We start from the raw sequence: 19,448 nt of genomic DNA on the forward strand, positions 1-19,448 counted from the left end.
AATCACTGACCTAGACACATTCTCTCCCAAGAAGTAGCCATTGCCAGAGACAGGATACTGGGTGAGGCTGACCTCTGGTCTGAGACACACACCTTTCCTTATGTCCTTGGAGTCTATGATAGTCCTATGGTTTTTACTTATGAAAAAGAAAACAAATCCCAAAACAAACAAAAAAGCTAAGCAAAACTTAAAAAAAAAACCCTCTAGAATATTCCATGTTTTCTGTTACAAAAACACATAATGGTTTGGGTTGGAAGGGGCCTTAAAGATCATCTCGTCCCAAACGTGAAAAGATTCTTCAAGTAACATGAAAGGCCTCTTTTCAGATTTAGATTTCTGTGTAGCTCCTGAATCACTATTTTTTTCATCTGCGATCTTCCCAAAGCAAATCTTTGCGGAAACTTATACATGAGCTCCTAGAGACAAATCAGGGGAGAACCTCCACCATCTTTTAATGGCATCTGTAAAACTGTATTTCATTTAGATTTTGGAGGTGACTAGAATAATTAATCTTTTGCTTATTTTCCACCTAACTTTTTACCCTTTAGAAGTTTATTTTCTAAACAGCACTGAATTTCAATTAGCCACTGATTTTAATGAGTATTTTTATACTACATAATCATATATTTAAAACTCCATATTGTTTTAAATTATAAACACAGTAAAATATGCTTGTTGCAAAGCTTTTAAATTTAACAATGAAATATGAATACTTAAAGCAAAACTGGTATCAGAGTAAAGGGAAATGATATTATGAATTAGTGACAGATTTCCTTCCTCTTTCTTGAGCTACACAGTGAAAAATTCAGTGTTTCCAGGGCATTAGGTGTTTAGTGTATAACAAACAACTGAAATACACAATGAAATGGATCTTTAGCATTCAGTTCCATTTAACAGAAATCACTTTTAGTCCAGCAGCAAACAAAATGTAGTTTCTTCATGAAGACACAGAGCGAGATCCTAACTAAAACTGGACACATGAAAACATGTTAAGGGGAGTACTAAGTGAAGTGGAAGTGTTACAGTAAAAAGTGTTATTTGCGGAAGAACATTAACATTTTTAATATCACCTTGCTGTTTCACCTTTTAGCACATTTCTTCTCTTACGGTATGTTCCACAGACTGTTTTCACAGGCATAGAACTTCCACAAATCTTAATGAAGGCACAGGGGGTTGGAGCTAGATGCTCTTTAAGGTCCCTTCCAACCCAAATCATTCTATCATTCTACAGTTCTACGGAAGAGCCAACTTAAGTTGCCAGAGTTCAAATGCTCACAGAAAGATGACAAAAAATAGCCTAGCTCATTTTGCGACTTTATATCTCCTTTTGCCTCTTCCCTGAACCAGCCCACCTCAAAGGTGCTTTTAAGGTTTAACTCAAGAATGAAATTTGCAAGGAAATACAATCTTACAAAATATTACTGATTTATTGCTAGCATAAGCTTGGAAGTATTACCTCATGTCTGACAGTCTCTTTTGGTAAAGCTTCTATTACAGCAAGAAGAGTTTCTAGCCATGCATTGCTGACACCTGTTACAATGAAATGGGTTATATGTTATGTTGTACATATATAAGTATAACAAAACATGCCTCAGTTTCACAAAATTAGTTACTTATACACACATCTCTTCAAGGAGCTATGTCTCTAAAAGCCACCAAATTACACATTTAAGACTTCAAACTAAGAAGTAGGATATGCAAGAAGCACATTCTGTCCCCATTTCTTATATCTTTTAGATTCCTGTGCAAAAATAATTATTCTCTTTGTTTTGAAAAATTTATTTCCCTCATTTAGAAGCACATTCTTTTCTGATGCCCACTGAAACTTTCTAGTTTTCTAAGAGGCCTTTTTTTCCTTTCTATTCTCAAAATAGTGTCAAAGATGTTAAGTAAAAGTAATCATCACAAAAGAAACATCAAACATCCTGCCTCCATTTTCTCAGCTACAAAATGGTGGTACTTCAGTAGAAGCTTGGGCACAGTATCAACTGGGTTTTAGTTCTGTAGACAAAGGATTTTTGTTTGCTTCAATCAGAATTAGATTTAAATGTCAGTATGTTAGTAGTCAAAATCTTTGCGTTCATGCAAGTCTAAATACAAAGTGAAAGTGATTGCACTCACTGCTTTACACAGGATTGTACGGTCACTAAGGAAACAAAACATGCAGAAGTGATCAGTCATGAGTATAGCTGTACAGCCCTGACCTGCATCTCTGTGTTCCAGGTTTTGGAGAATGATGTGTAGGAAGGAGTGGGAATACGTATGAATGGACACCAACTCCTCTTGCAGAACAGTCAAAAATGAAACAGCAGCTGTTAACTGCATTTCCACTCCTGCAACATGCAGCACCTCCTGTATAGTTTAAAATTATATCAATTTAGAACATACAGGAAAAAAATCTACTGAAAGAACATTCAAATGTGTACATTTGGTTTTAAGAATGAATATACAACAACGTGGGTAACTTACAAAACTGGCTGTAAAAGTATTTTCTCTTAATCAGAATTACTTGGAGATATTAAAATCTCTCACAGAAAATTTAAAGAAAAATAAATTATAATATTTTTTGTGATTTTCAGCTTCAACAATGCATTATGTGTGGTTTTTTCCTACCGTACACAGTGAGAGGCAAAAATAGACCAACTAACAATTGCAGTTCTGCTGTCTATGAAGCTTAAAAGAATTCAAACAAAGGATTAAAAAATATTTCATTCATCCAGTGAGAGACCCTAAAGTAGCAGAAGGAAATTCAAATTTTGTCCCTTGCCAACTGACACAGAACACAAACAAAAATGTGTGCATTTTTATATATATATATACACACATAGTCTTAAAAATAAAGCAATATGTAGTAGAATATTTACCTACATAACTCAGCTTTTACTAGTGCACTTAGTAAAACCAGATAAATACTTAGCTTTAACCATATAAGAATATAATTCATCAGGCTGTCTTTAAAATCATCAGTTCACAAGTTAAATATAATAAGGGAATAAAATATTACTAAAATTAAATGAAAACAGGGAAATTTCGATTTCAGATCTATGCACACGACAAAGAGCATGTAGGATGCAATCTACGACACAAAATTCATTTTAATTATGTACATACCTATTGGCTATTTATTTACTTGTCTAAACATGTCTCACTCATGGCAAAATAAATTTTATTATTGTACTAGTAAAGCATTACATTCATTTTACAATTGATTCCAAACTTAGTAAGAGTTTAAAGCCCATACTTCCCATATAGCATGTTATATATATGTGGGTTTATTCCTGTTTTTAAAGTGCTGAGATGAACAGTGGTTTCTCAGATCCTATATCAAAAATCAAAGATAAACTGATATTTTAATTTAAAAAAAACAACACTAGAGTAGAATAAGAAAACATTCATTATGAACCTGAGTATTACATATAAATTTTGTTGAGAAAATAGTTTGCAGAGAACATCTGAGAAATGTAGTAGACTTCTCTTACTTCGAAGTAAAACAAAAACAAGTTTTCATTACAGAAATGTCAACCAGCTTTTGTGTGCAAATGTGTAACTTTTAGATTCTTATTTCAAAGAGACCCATTACTTATCTCTCAACAGCTGTCTCTGTATAGGCACATACGTTTGTAAAAGCATTTCCTTCATCCCTGCTCTCCCAAATGAATAAAAGAAGAAGCACTGCACAGCTTACCAATCAAAGTGTTATAAAATATTTGCTTTCAATAGCCACGGAAACCACCCTCTTGTTATCTCCACAGCCTACTCTGTCCTTGTTTTTCCATTGTTATTACAACAGCCAAAGCCAAGAATAAGGACACCTAGCAATTTTATAATTTGAATATTTCTGGCATTGAAATACTTGTGCACACTGTCCTGGGATTTTGGTTTACACTTGCTCAAAAAAACCGTACCCAAAATAATTAAAAGAGCTATTTACAAACTGTGGATGCTAAGACAGCACTGCAGACTGGAATGTAATGGAGCTGAATTCAATTTTATGTATGTATTCACTTTGTACGCAATGCAAACAGGGTTACTTACCAACAAATAAAGTTTCCACACAGTCTCCTCTAAAGATCCACACAACTCTGGATAACCATGTGCGAGAACACATTCTCTGGATGTGCCTCCTCATGGACCTCAGGAGACATCGAAATGCAAATTTCTAGATTGCTTACACACCTTCCTATATTGGTGCTTGCACTCAGAACTGTACAGTCCCACATATGCAAATATTTGGGTCTTACTCTAATTTCACTGAACCCAAGTGACTTAAATTTACTTAATATAAATTTATTTATTTAGAAAGTAATGTTATTTTTCCATACATGGATCCTCCACTAATTTTCATTCCAGAGGAAAAAAGCTTTCCCTGTCTTATTCAGAAAAGCGGATTTAACAGAATTTGAGGGTATTAGCATGTTCTTGAACTATTGTTATGTCTACAAGTTAAACTCAGGCAAGCAAACTTGCAAAATTTAGAAGGCCTGGCTTACTCCATTAGGTGGAAAACAGAAAATTCACCTCTAATTTAACACACTTCATGTGCTGCAGCAACAGAATTCTCTTGAAAGAATGCTGCTAGCAGAAACAGTCAATCATTTTAGTAACTGTGTTGGTATAACAAAAATCTTCCCTTAGGGCTAGAAAGACACATAAATAATGACGATTACAGAAATTCAAAGATGCAATGAAGATGAACCTTAAAATAAATACTAGGCATAAGACAGCATGAAAATCACCCCACCTCTTAAACTATAAAATCAACTAGGGAAAAACAGAAACTTTCAGGGGGATACTGCTATACTAGGAAAATTAAGTAACTGTGAAAATGAGTTTGGAACTAATCAAACAGCAACAAGTAAGGCTTGATGTATACACTTCAATGAGAGTAACACTGCAATCACAGCATTTGGAAAAGTCTCTTATTTGTTATTAGACCCCTGCAACCTACCTCCACTTCTTTCAGTGGTGGTGCTCAAGGATGGGTAACAGGGAAAATACTAATAATATCATTTGAAAAGAGCCATTTGGTGCACAAAGAAGAAATGCTAATGAGAATGTCTAAGCTTTCCCTAAATCCACATTTCAATGACTTTCAACAAACACAAAACCAAAAAACCACAAATAACCCATAAAAAAATGCCACTTCATTTTAATTATCAAATTCAAACAAATATTTCATAATCCCATTCTTACATTAACATCTAAATGATATACGATGCATCTGTTTTATTAGCATAACCAAAATACTGATGCACAATTTAATCATTACTTAGATTTGGTATATTTATTGGCATATAATATGTTTGATTTCTCTCATCTCAGACCTGAAAAACTTACATTAAATAGGTTCTTTGATATCATTTCAATTTAATTACATTTTAAGGAATGATAAGCAATTCACATATATTAATTTCTATATTTACTTATAAAAGTAACCACGTTTGTCAATTACTCACAAGTGAAATAAAAATTTGTAATGTATCCAGACAGAACATTCCTTGCATATATTACTTCCTCTGGCTGTTTTATCCTCAGCTTTAGTAAAAGCAGTATCTACTCTTGCCTTGGGCTTCTGCAAGTATCCTAAATAAATACACTGTTTTCCCTACCAGTTGTATGGTGACAATACCTTCAGATAAACAGCACCCTGTAACTACCACACAACTCGTTTTTCTTAGTATTAAAGAGTTGTTTTGGTTGTTATGATTCCATAATTCTATGAAAAATGAGTTGTATAGTAGTTTTATGGGCAAATTGAAATTCATAAATGATTTTTCCTGATCTAGAGAATTGAAACCAAGTGCAGTAATTTAAGTCAGCTTATTTCCCTGCAATGCCAGACTACATGTGAAAAATTCTAATTGCAGTTGAGATCAATTATGACTTTGTAACAGTGTCCATTTAACAATCAAGACTATTCCTCCAATAAAAAAAAAAAGGATAACACAAAAAAAAAAGGTCAAGTTAATGATTTTGCAGTTAAAAGTGCAGTGAACATGGGTACAAGAGACTGTTCTTTCATTACAGATTAAATAATTATGAGGTAACAGAGCACCAGTGAAGAACCTACTTTGTAAGAGTGCAGCCACAGAAAAAAATTTAACTCATATACATTCCAGAAAGTTTTTATTTATAAACTTTAAACCTGAAAGGAACACACAGATTTAAACTGACCTCATTATATTTCATTATTTTACCTCTGTCTTAAGCACATTAAGTTTCATTTAATTTATCATCTAGGAAGGCATTCAGTTTTGATTTAAATGACACTGCAAGATGAAAAACACTACTTTTCTCAGTTACTATTACAATCGCCTGCTTAATTTCTAATATTTTTGTCTTCAGTTTCTAACTCTTCCTTCTTGATGTGCTGTTTTCAGTTAAATGCTCTTCAATAGTCTGCAGGAAGATATTTTTACAAAGTAATTAAGTACTGCCTGATCTAAACACAATGAATTCCAATCCTAACAAGTATTTTCCACACCTTAGGCCCTCATCATGCTAATGATCATCCTCTTAAAATTTTTTCCCCGTTAATATATAAAGACCTAAGACTAGAATAAAAAACTGTATTCCCATTCAAGATCACAAAAGTTTCAGGAAATAATAAAAAGTTGAAAGGTGATATCTGATATTGACAGAATCACAGGATGGCTGAGACTGAAAGGGTCCTCTGGAGGTCATTTTGTTCAATCTTCCTTTTCAAGCAGGGACACCTAGAGCCAGAATATGTCCAAGACAGTTTATAAATACCTCCAAGGAGGGAGACAACATCCTCTCTGGGCAACCTGTGCCAGTGCTTGGTCACCCATACAGTGAAAAACTGTTTCTTGACACCCAGAGGGAACCTCCTGTGTTTCAGTTTCTGCCCATAGCCTATGGTCTTGTCACCAGGCATCACTAAGAAGAACCTGGTTCCATCTTCTTTGCATGCTCCCTTCAAATATTTATATACATTGATAAGATCCTCTCCAATGCTTCTTTTCTGAAGGCTGAGCAGCCTCAACCCTCTCAGCCTTTCCTTATAGGAAAGATGTTCCAGTCCCTTAATCCTTTTCAGAGCCCTTCACTGTAGTCTCTTTGGTATGTCAATGTGTCTCTTGTACTGGGGAGCCCAGAACTGGATGCTCCAGGGTGTAGAAGAGTTGAAGAAAGAGTAGAGGGAAAGGATCACTGTCCTCAAACTGCTGACTGTTTTGTCTAATGCAGCCCAGGATGCTCTGTCAGAGGGACACACAGCCAGCTCATGTTCAACTTGGTGTCAATAATGACCCACATGTGTTTTCAGCAGGGTGACCCACACATCTGTCGGTGCACAGAATATTACCGAATAAATCTACCACATGGAACCAAAGACTCCTCTACAGTAGGGCTTGCATTTAAATATCCTACAGAAGAATATTTGCTAACTAACTGTTGAAGACTACATACATATCTTTCAGTCAATGAATTCATAACAAAAGAGCAGAACATAAGTCATTAAATCAGTTATTCATAAATACTAAACTGTCCCTTGAACAGCCTCTTTCTTAAGAGCAGGGGACAGAGGGAGGATTCAGTTTAAGACCAATTCCACAAACAGTAAGAAATACACCAATTTTTCATAATATGATATTTTTTCTGGAATTCTTTTATTAATGTAATGTTTAGGTAGCTGCCTTAAAAGTAGAAAGAAAAAATTAAAAAATGCTGAGAGATATATGTCCACACAGCTCTTCAATAAAAGATGCAATTCAGGTCTTTCAAACTTCAACAAAGAAAGCAATGAAATATAAATGAGAATTTACTGGAATGAGTATCATTTTCACATAGGCTCACTTTGCTATTTGGAAATCACTTCCTTGGTCAACAGAAAACTCTATAACATAAGTTTGTGACTCAGCTATTTCACCTTTGTTACTAATATAATTGTACACTGTCTTACAGCTGGCAATGAGAATCCGATACAGATACAGCAAGAAAACTCACAGCAGCTACTCAGCTACTACAGAAGACATTTTCCTCTCAGCCCTGAAGTGCCTGCTATAGAAAGGACAAATAATTAAACTCTTTCCTCCTTTCTGAAGTGATGTAAATAATTTTCTTAAGCACTAGTTGTTTGCAAAATAAAATAACGATACTGTTGGCAAACTGTGTTAAAATAGGAAAGAATTTATATTATATGAAAAAAAATATCTACAAAGTGTCCTGGTAAAATCATGACTGAGTCACACTAGTGAAGATGTCAAATGTGCCTCCAAAAATGCATGGGGAAACTGATCTTGTCCATAAAATTAGGAACACAGTTCAATGTTTTCAAAGCAAAATTTCAACAAGAACCATTATGATTGGCTGGTTCTCAAGAAGAGTTCTCAAAAAGCTGTCAAATCACTGGTAAATGTTTAGAATATGTAAATAGCATAAATTCTGCATACTTTTCCTGGGGTTTGTTTTGTTTTCTAGGTTGGTTTTTTGTTGGGTTGTTTTTCTTGTTTGTTTGGGTTTTTTGTTTTTTTTTTTTTGGGGGGGGGGGGGTTGTTTGGGGTGTTTTTTTTCCCAAGAAAAAATATAGTGCCTGCAATACTTCAGAGACTTGGTGAATTAATGTGGAAGATGACCAACTGGACACACCTCTCCTAGAGATGGAGTTTGCAGTAAATTGGCCTTTTTTTGCCTTTGTTAAACTATTAGTCAATGTTAACTATTCTATGATTCTATGATACTTACACTGGCAGGAAAAGATACTTTCACACTTCATTACAAGTAACTTACTCTGATTTTTGGTAAGACCCGACGAAGGGTTTCTGCAGGATTTTGTCGCATCAGGACTGGAAGATTTGCCACAACACTTGTTCCTTGGATATCCTGGCCAGAACTTACAAAAAATACATACATACAACACATTAATCTCTATGATGATTACAAGCTCATAGCTTTCATTAAAGAAAAAAGAAAAAAACACAACAGAAAAACAAACACACTACCCAGGTTATTCATATAACTCAAAAGAGGCATTACTCTTTTTTTGTACAGTATATAGTAGAAAGCAACATTAAAAAAATATATCTACCATAAAAGCTTTTCCAATACAGAATGTTTTAATTTTTAGTGTAGCTTTGGAAAAAAAACCAGAAAATGCTTGCGAGACCTTTCAAACTTGATGATCAAGGCAAGGGTTTTATGGAAGCTTCAATATTATAATAGAAGTGATAAAGCATAGGGAGTGAAAACAAATAGGAAATATAAATGAAAACTATGTTCAACATACATTTTAACAGAAATCTACCATTTTTTCCTTTATGTAGGGAAAACATGTATAATCAGATGTATATTGACAAACATGATTAAAGGATGCAAAAACCTAGTTAGATTACAGATCTTGTACCTTTCTCCTTATCCTATGTCTCTCAATGGCATCCCATAACTGAAAAAATAAAGTGATAAAAAAAAAAAGGCAGAATGGGAGGGAAATGGTAGGCAGCTATGAAGAAAAGGCATGAAGTGAAGACAAAAACTGCTCAAGTGGATAAACTTCTAGAACCAAATGAGAAAGAGAAAGGCTCTGGATAAAACTAATATCAAAACATTCTTTTTCCTGTTTAAATGCATAAAATGAATTTTGCTAAATTCAGAATTGTTAAAGCAGCTAAGCAGCTCATTTTTCAATAAGCACACAAAGCTCCTCTGTACCCATGCAAGCATTTTGCTTAGTGTGACATAACAACTAAATGTACAATATGATTATACATATAATTTCAGAAGAAATTCATAGTAAACCTACCTTAAAATACTTTCATATATCACTCCCCATCCCATATCATTTCAAGTTTTCTTAGTGAAATATATGAGCTCAAGAAGGGGATGTAGGTACATAAATTGATCACAGGACAGTAAATTTGCACAACCACCCTCTTGTTTTGTTTTGCCTCTGCAGTATATTAGGGAATTCACAGTTAAGATGCAAAGACTTTCTGCACCATCTTTACACATTCCATTAATGCTCTACATCACCCACAACATTCATGTCTTCCAGAAGATCAACTGAAATTATAGATTTTGACTGCTACTGATGTAAAATTAAGCTGATGTGAAGACCACATTGAACAGGGCCTTGAGCAACCTGCTCTAGTGGAAGATGTCCCTGCCCATGGCAGGGGGGTCAGAATTAGACGATCTTAAGGTCTTTTCTAACCCTAACCATTCTACTGTTCTATGATTCTGAAGAGATTCTAGGAACCAAAGTTCTGGCTGGTTACTATATACACCCCTCCACGTTTTTAACTGTTGTCTGTGAACACAAGAAAGTTGGCAAGTTTTGACAGGACAAAGCCCTATTTAATGCCATTCAAAACAGCAAGAACGGATAAAAGTACAGCTTTTCAGACTAATCTTAATACTAGCAACCCTGCAATCTTATTTGATAAATATCTATGAGCTCTCAACAAAAACACATCTACCAGTAACATCTAAAGTCAGTAACATCTAAACACAGTGAAAGGACAGTATTCTGACAACTACTGAAAATGAATTTAATCAATGAATAATAACTGATCTATTTACAGCTTGCAATATTTTTGCATTATTCAAACGCATTTTATTACCTAATTTAAAGCCATGAATATTAAAGCCTTTCATGTTTATAGCAGATTCCTCCGAGTATCACATACTAATTCCAGCAAAGCTTTAAAGTAAAACTGATAAATCTAAAGCTCCCAGAGTAAAAAAGGGTCACAATGTGGATGAGATCCACAACTTCTTATGATACAACTTCCAAGGAAAAGATGCGTATGTTTGTATTACCCAGCAATAATTCAAAAGTTCAAGGTAACTTGCAGAAGCTATGTAATTGAAAATTTTATTCATTTTGTATCAAGGTGGAATAAATCCTAACTGCTAAAAACTGCAAACAAAATGCAACCTTTATCCACCAGAAATTTAAAGCAAAGGGGAGCATTTCACTTTAAATCAGAAACGCTTAGTATCTGGCTTGCTGCCAATTAAGAAAGTGAAGCAGGAGGCATTTCAACACCTACACAGCCTGTAATTTTCCAACTGCTTCTTATTTTTATTCTATATCTCCCAAAAGAGCTGCACCATAGATTTTCTTTACATATTAAATAATTCAGGATTATAGTGAATTATTGCTAGATGTTCAAATTTAGACAATTTTGTAATAATAAATGTATTAAAATAAATGCTTAATCTTTTCTTTAGAGCCACAGTAAGCTTAGTGTAATGAAGATGCTATTCCTTTATTAACTGTGCTAACTACAGAAGAACTCAACAGAGCCCTATACTTAGAAGCAATTTTGCTCAACTACTTTTATGCTAGCAAAATGCATATAGATAATAACATTTAAATATAAAACCTGAGGACTCATCTTCTGAGTTCATCCTACAGGAGATCCCAGTGACTTTACAATACTGGGAAACTCAACCAGAGGGGGGGCTCTCATGCCTGAATGCTTCTGTCTACCACTCACTGCCTCTGTAACACCAATTGCTCACTGTCAGCACCAGAGCAGCTCATTGAAGAACTGGTCCTTCTCAAATGTAAGCATAGCAATAAGCCTCGCCCTCTAGCCCCTGCATTTAGTTTTACTTTCTTCTACCCTCACAAAATGAAGTCTGTATTATATTTGGGAGTGCCTTGAGATTGGAACAAATCCTCCTAGAAATCACTTGCAAACATACAAACAACAAAAAGTGACTGGGAGTCATCAGCCTGGGTTTGTGAAGGGCAAAAACACACCTGACCAACCAACTTGACAGCCTTCTACAATGAGATGACTGGCTTGGATGTTGGGAGTGGTTTAATTTATTTTAGCAAGGCTTTTGACACTGTGCCCCATAATATTCTCATAGATAAATCAATGTAGCACAAACTAGTTAAACTAGGAAAGTGATGTGGACTGAAAACTGGCTGAACTATTTAGCTTAAATGTTTGTGATCAGTGGCAAGGCTGCCAGCTGGAAGCCAGCCATGAGTGGTTCATCTCAGGGTCTACACTGCAGTCAATACTGTTCAATGTTTTCATTTATGACCTGGGTGATGGGACAGAGTGCACCCTCAGCTACTACGTAGATGACACAAAATCCGGTTGAAGGGCTGATAGACCAGATGGTCACGATGCCTCAAGTAGCTGGTGAAACAAAGAGGGCTCTTACAAAGGTCAGTGGTGGGAAATACAAGTCCCACAGCTGAGAAGGAATAACTTCATGCATCAGCACAGGCTGGGGGCCAGCCAACTGGAAAATAACTTGGCACGAAAGAACATGAAGGTCCCAGTGAATACCAAGCTGACCAGAAGGCAGCAATGCATCCTTGTGGCAACAACAGGTAAATACATTGCTGTAATAGGCACTGCTTGGAGCAGGGAGGTGAGCTAGATGATGTCCAGAGGTCCCTTCCCACAGCTATACTGTGATTATGTTCAGGATAGGTATTTCCAGGTTTACAAACTTCCAGCAAGCTCAGGGCTGACAATAAGATTTCTTATATTTAAAACAACTAACTACTTGAAAATGTATGCTTAAAAATTCAAGTAAGTTTAATTTTAAAAGTATTCTAAAAATCATATTCTGCAAAATCAGAATAAAAAAAAAAATCAAAAGTCCCTGGGTACTCAATTAGGAGCATTTGTATCTGGAAAGGGAATGAAGGACTACAGCTCCTTCTATGGCATGAAGAAAGAAGATTAGTCACTGAATGTTCCCAAAGAGAATATTACCACCAAGGAGTCTGAAAAAGAGAAGATAGATTTACATATGTCTCTATTTGCACTAGCTTGAAAAATACATAAACAGGAGCAGAATGTTGCATTGGAAAAAAGACTGAAGTACAACGTTTACCCAGACTCTAACTAAAGCACTGTGTTTATGAACTTACTTTTCTTTAAAGTGCAGCTAAACAGCAATTCTTGAATCAACCACTGAAATCTATGCTTTGTGTAACTTAGTTTTACAGACCAAGTAGTTCTGATGGATGGCTGCAGGGGATTACAATGTTAACTCAACCTCCCATAAATGGCATTATTTGCAGTGTAAGATGACAAAATGTTCTCCATTGACCTAAATTTGTTGGGAAAAAAAAGTAAAAACTCATAAACTTCAGTAAATGAGGGATTAGAATAACAAGGTAAAAATTGACTAAGGTAGTCAATAACTAATTAGGTATTAGAATAAATTCACAAAGAGCATTATCAAATACTAGAAAAGTGTTTCAGAGGTTGAGGAAACCTTGGAGATGTTCAAAGCTCCTCTGACAACGTCTTCAGCAACCTGATCTAGCACTAAATTACATTAGGCTTGGAAGTTTGCCCTGATTTGAGCAGGGCATTGGACCAAATAACCTCCAGAGGTCCCTAAACACTTAAACTGTTCTTTGCCTGTGATTCATAAATTCTAAACTCAATTTCCTATTTGTATGAAAGTTCAGTATCTGACAGGATTTAGCCTATTTAGAAAGATTCAACATCAATTCTCCTTCCAGGATTTCTCGTGTCCTGTACAATATACTGTTTGCCAAGGCAAACTAGAAATCCAGATAAATATTTCTGTCAATAACATAAAAGTGCTTGTCCCGTAAGACTTCCTCAGAGAACCTTCTTCATTTCATCGTAAAGATATTTACATAGCAATCTTTGTTATACAGATGGGTAGACACAAATTTAAGTTTATTAAACTGCTTTCTACATACTATTCTTGTTCAGTAAAAACTAACACTTTTACAAGTTTTCTTTTTAATTGTGTCTTTGCATAATTTCAGGGGGTTTTCTAACGAAAAAGGTAACCGTCCTGGGTTCAACCACAACAGGAACAAACACCAGAAAGTAAAAAATTGTCTTGAAATAACAAATATATGTGATTTTAAGACTAATTTTCATTTTATTTTAAGGTGAATACTCCTCTGATAAAACAAAGTCTGGTATTTTCTCTAAAAGTATAACCCTTTCTTAACACTGATGTAAAGCAGTTACTTTCTTTTTATTTTGTGTTATATATGCTTACATTTATATTTCTGTAAACAAATTATACAACAGGACTGTTTGAACATCTATTTGACATACATCGTTGCAAGTAGATTATAAACAGACCCAGCCCCATGGAAGGCTCTGTCACTTCATTAAAATAACTTCCTATAAGAGTCTCAGTTAAGCAAAGCCTGAGAAGCTTGAGCTGTGCAAATATTAACATAGCCTTGAAGCTGTATTTTATAGAAGTGCTGTACAAAATGTCTTGCACGTTATCCTCTGCCATGTTGCAAATGACAAACCGAAGTAACTGAAATCAAAACAATGCTTTACCTGATAATTTTTCCTAGGATTTGAAACTGTAAAGATACACAAGATATTTGGGATATGTTTTTTAATCAGATATCTGATGGATCAAACTGCTTACATTTCTGGCATTGTACAGTAACTGCTAAAAAAAAAGAGGTTTCTTTCTCAAAGAAAGCTAGTACAAGAATTTAAAAAGGATTACTCATTTAGACAAGCACATACACATAATTACAGATCTATGTATCATATTAACTCTTTTATACACTATAACTAATCTCATGCATTCAAATACAATATTGGGGCTCCTAAACAATATGCTGTAATTTCTTCACTGTCAGAACAGCTTTTGAAGACCACAGTTAGCCAGGGAGCATATGTAACTATGTCAAAACCAATTTAAATTGTCCTAGAAGTTAATGTCCTTTTTATCTATGTACTAGTGCACTGTATAACATTTATATATGCAAGCCTTCAAGTACATGACATTTATGATAATAGGCAAGATTCTAGACTAGAGATATAAATCAGACTATTACTAAGGTCAAGACTGATGGAGGCAAAGAAGCATTAAGCAGCTTTGTCTTTTAGCTCTTCTGTCCCTTCCTTTGTTACCTGTCTAGCCAGAGCAAACAAAGAGAAGAAATTTTACTTTCAGGCTGCTATAATTTTGCAAAAAATAAGACAGAAGAAAATGAATCTGAAAATGCAGCATGTGATTAATATCCATTTTTAAGAAGTCAGAAGTCCTGATAATATCACAGTATGAACATCCTTTTGCAATTGACACTGTACCCCTTCTATTAAAATCTAATTTTCAAAACCAATTTCTCATCCTCATCTTCTACTTCAGACATATGTGCCCATGGTGATTTTACAGCACGTCTGAATAAAATCTACATGATCTACATATTAAAAAAGAAGAAATTAATCTGCTTTTAGTGCATATCTGAACATGCACCAATACACGTGAAACTTCTAGTGCAATTAAAGTAAGAATGGAAAACAAAGATTTAGCTGCACGGTAGTTTTGTATTCATAGTAACCTTGTTTACCAGGATCAGTTTGGCCAACTGACATTTCTTATTTCTGTTTGCTTGCTGAACTGTCAAAGAAAGAAAGGGTGTCTAACTTAAACAAATACTCTTTTCTGTTCCTGAGACAAACCAAATGTACTATAATGACACAATCACTTCATTCTTCCTAATATCATCAGTTTCTGTGAGTTTAGACAATAGTTATTATGAAGAAACATGAATCTTTTCCCTGTTGAATTTTAATAAAAGTTTCAAGAATGTAAAAAGTGCCTCAAAGGAACACATTTTTCCTCTCAAATATTACCCTTGTATCAAGATTACTATTTCCCAGAAGATAAGCTTTCCTTTTCCTTAGAGGATATATAAAACATACTGCATTTTGCATGGTCTTTTAGGAGTAAAACCAGTCTTTTCACTCCTACATCAAGATAATGCAATTTCCAATTTCTGGGTAACGTAATACAAATGAGCCAGTAGCTGATATTTTCTTTTCTGCCCAGTCCTTATTCACTGGCCCTGAAATTCTAATTTTCACTTTTAACAAGATTTGTCATTTCACAGCATGCATTCATTATATGATATAAGAAGTCTTCTGAAAAAGTACATTCTTCTACACAGTAATTTTTCTACACAGAAAGTGAGAAAAAAGAAGAATCACAGATGCTAACAAAATTATAGAAGGGTAAATTACTTCTGTTGACCTAAATTTATCTTACAGTCTAATTTAGACATCGGATCTCTTTTCATTCTCCAGTCTTATTTACTGTACCAGTATATGTCACCCACAGAGATGTGGTATGTGGTTTGTGGCATGAAAGACATGAACACTTCAAATGACCTAACAAGTACTTAAAATATACTTAGAGTCTTCTTCAACTCATGGGTCTAAGTGTGGGGCATTATAAACAACAGATCCAAAAGCTCCTACTTTATTACTTATCTATGTCTTTCAATCATGCATTCTCATCCTCTCTTACCATAATATACTTCATCTTGTATCAATTCTGGGTTGCTGGGGTGGGGGGGTGAAGCGGTTCTTTTTTCCCAGCCAAGGAAATCTGACTGTGATATCAGAATGACTTTAGTTAACACTAGATTTCTACCAAATTATTGCTGTCATACTCTAAGGGCCTGGTAAGCTTTATTTGTTTGCCTTTTATTCATTATTCAAATATTTCCAAGTAGTATTGAACATTACTTCAAACTGATGCAGTTACATGCATCAGCAATACAATCTCAAAAACTAACTCTAGTGTTGCTTTCTCATCTGTCAGAAGCAACCATAGATCAAAGGCAGCTTTCTGAGATAAACATGCAAAGAACTAAAAATTACCTCAACTCCAAGCTGTTGCTGATTCACTTTCTGCCAAACAAAAAAGTGTTTTACTTGATTCATGTTCACTTTGGGAAGTAGGATGAAATTCAGCTACTGAATTAAAATGAGGAAAGAGTCAGAGTCATGTCTCTCAGAAATATGTGAGATTTGTTTCATTGACAGCATACAGCTTGGAGTGGACAGATAATCAAACCAGACAATGCATTTGACATAATAAACAAAGTGATGACACAAGTCTTGCAAATTTCCAGTTCTCTGGCAGAATAATTTAAAAAAATGGATAAAAAATAGTATTATATATACAGATAATCCCATATATACATACAGATAATTCCATATTTACATTCCTGTTAAAACCATTATAAGCGCACCACCAGAATCTTCTAGCCTACCCAACTAGGTTTAGGTAATTATAATCCTTATAAGCGCACCACCAGAATCTTCTAGCCTACCCAACTAGGTTTAGGTAATTATAATCCAAATAATGTTCCCTGCCTTCCAAATCACTACAGTGATCTTAAATAGCTTTTTGATAGATTAGTTTTTAACTCACATACTCATATTTTAACTTATTTCTAATGGTATAATTATCCCCCAAAGACTTTGACATTCTGCAATGGAAAGAATAAATAAAGCATTTACCAGTAATTCCACCCACATTTACTAAAATTAGTTCATATCATCTCTGGAAGAAAATAATATCTCTTTCCTTTGAATGTGTGTCAAATATGTTCCACTGCATAGATCCTTCATAGCACACCAGTGTTAACCACCAAATTATCTGGTTTATCTGTTTGTTATGTTAGTATCAATAGCCTTCTACGCAAGCAAAAGTAACATGGAAAAAGAAAAAATACAGTAAAAAGCAATCACTGATATGATACCATTTGCACACCACTTGTCCTCAGTCCCACTTCAGTTTGTTTGTTACTGAAAATGAACAGAATTAACTGATTACTAAAAGTTGTGGACAGTAAATTTCCAGTTTAAACTCATTGTGAAATATTATCAAAATATATTAATGCTACTTTTATTACCTATCTGACATGGCATCCGTTCTAATGGACATCTACAGTATAATATACCTTAAAAACAGCACACAGCACTTAGAATATCAATGCTACTGCAGTGCATCCAGAACCCCAAAGTTCTGTACAAGTATCACAGGGACAACAGTATTTACAGGTGTCACAAACCATTTCAGCTGGTATTCAGTGTATAGTCTCTTCCAGGAGAGGATAATGATCTTAAAGTAAACCCTCAGTTATAGGGATGAAAGCAAGGAAAAGGAAAATAAGCTCTATGCACTTGCAAGGGAAGGAATACCATTTGGGGAAAAATAACATCAATGATCTGTATGTTAATCTCAAAAAGCAGGAGCTACAGAATAAAGAAAATATACTTAGTACTTGCATCCTTCACCAAAAAGCATGTAGCGAGTCATGAACACCTCAAATGAACTATTAAGTACTAAAATCTACTTAGACTCTTCTTCAACTCATGGGTCTTGTAGGTGTGGGACATTATATGCAACAGATCCAGAAGCAGTTACTTTCCAATTCTTCACTAAAAATAAAAAAGGCATCTTAATTTAATCAAAATGTAAGATGAGGCACTGGAAAGGCATATAAAACCTTCAGAACTGGCAATAAATAAGCAAGAAACTAAGATCTGGGTATTAATTTTAGTGCTTTATCTACTCTTTTAACACATCATTCTCAAATATGTGGTATAGTTTCAGTGGTCAAAGCACAAATACGTTTATCTGCCCTTAAGAGTTGATTTTTCCATACCAGTATGCACCTAATCATCTATTACAAACTCATGGTGCAAGTATTTCCTTTGTGTGTAATACAAAGGCATGCAAGGTTCAAAAGAAGTTACAAGCAACCCTTAAAATACACCTACATGGTGATAAAAATCAAAGGAAACAGACATACTTTGGGGCTAAAACCTGTACTAAAGAAGCAATTTAATTTTAAGCAGCATTCATTCTTTTCTCCATTGATTCAGAGGTTATCACTTGGCGCATTTGTAAAAAGCAAAAATAAAATTAAATCTTGCCTTCGAGACTATAACCTAAATAACTCCTAGCTCCCAAAATGGCAGAGAGATAGGTATCCTAATCCAGAGCTTTTAAATGAAATTACAGGAAGATTAACTGTTTATAACAGAAGAATTTTGGTGCAAGCAGCAATGAGGCAGTGACTCATGTTTTCTATTTAATATGGACAGAAATCATCCTCCTCAAAAAGCTCAGTTACAACTTCAGCAGTGAAAATGGCATCTTTTCTGTTTCTCCCTTTAAAGCCAGCATTTTATCTCCAGGCCTACCCAACAATGTAAGTAGTATTACCATGTAAGTACAAATATTTAAGCAGATGCTCTTCACATTTCTCTTTTACATCTGTTTATTCTGTCAGAGATAATACAATCAATTAATATTTACAACAAAAACATAGTTGGCATTTTTAAAGCATTTCCTTGCTGTCCCTAGTCTATCCTCCTCAAGACACTCTTAGTAACAGACGGCAGAGAAGAAAATAAAACAAGTATAATCTGCTTTAGAATATCAGGCCACAAGCTGATGAGCTGCACTTCTCATGCAACACAGGTAAACAGTAAATCGTTCCATTTTGCATACACAACCCTTTGCAAGCAAAATGTAATGGTAGTACTGAGTGCAACAGCACTTCTGCTGTGCAGCTCTGTTTATATCAATTGAGTTATCAATGCTTCAACCTAGCTTGAGTCCAACTTTCCTGCTCTTCTCCAACTGGTAAAGAGAAATGCATTGGAGCTTTGAACAACTTCATT

General features: G+C 34.7%; 1 protein-coding gene across 12 annotated transcripts in view; it reads right to left on the bottom strand.

Annotated features, from left to right (window-relative positions):
* The window catches only part of PPP4R4 (protein phosphatase 4 regulatory subunit 4), an 82,280-nt gene that overhangs the window by 51,189 nt on the left and 11,643 nt on the right, over positions 1 to 19,448 (bottom strand). For 10 of the 12 annotated variants that reach the window (XR_009726472.1, XR_009726471.1, XM_061359858.1 and 7 more), the window contains exons 3-5: positions 8,752 to 8,854; positions 2,205 to 2,352; positions 1,457 to 1,530 (exon numbers count right to left, since the gene is read on the bottom strand). Coding sequence is in view for 10 of the 12 variants with exons in the window: in XM_061359858.1 (XP_061215842.1) it covers positions 1,457 to 1,530; positions 2,205 to 2,352; positions 8,752 to 8,854 (325 nt within the window). In the remaining 2 variants the exon portion in view is untranslated. The remainder of the gene's footprint in view (positions 1 to 1,456; positions 1,531 to 2,204; positions 2,353 to 8,751; positions 8,855 to 19,448) is intronic. The other 2 variants (XM_061359864.1, XM_061359863.1) reach the window with 2 other exon arrangements.

This window comes from Neopsephotus bourkii, unplaced genomic scaffold (assembly GCF_033783945.1).
Source record: "Neopsephotus bourkii isolate Nb327-2 ecotype Australia unplaced genomic scaffold, CSIRO-AGI_Nbou_v1 NB_998, whole genome shotgun sequence".
Classification (NCBI taxonomy): Eukaryota; Metazoa; Chordata; class Aves; order Psittaciformes; family Psittacidae; genus Neopsephotus; species Neopsephotus bourkii.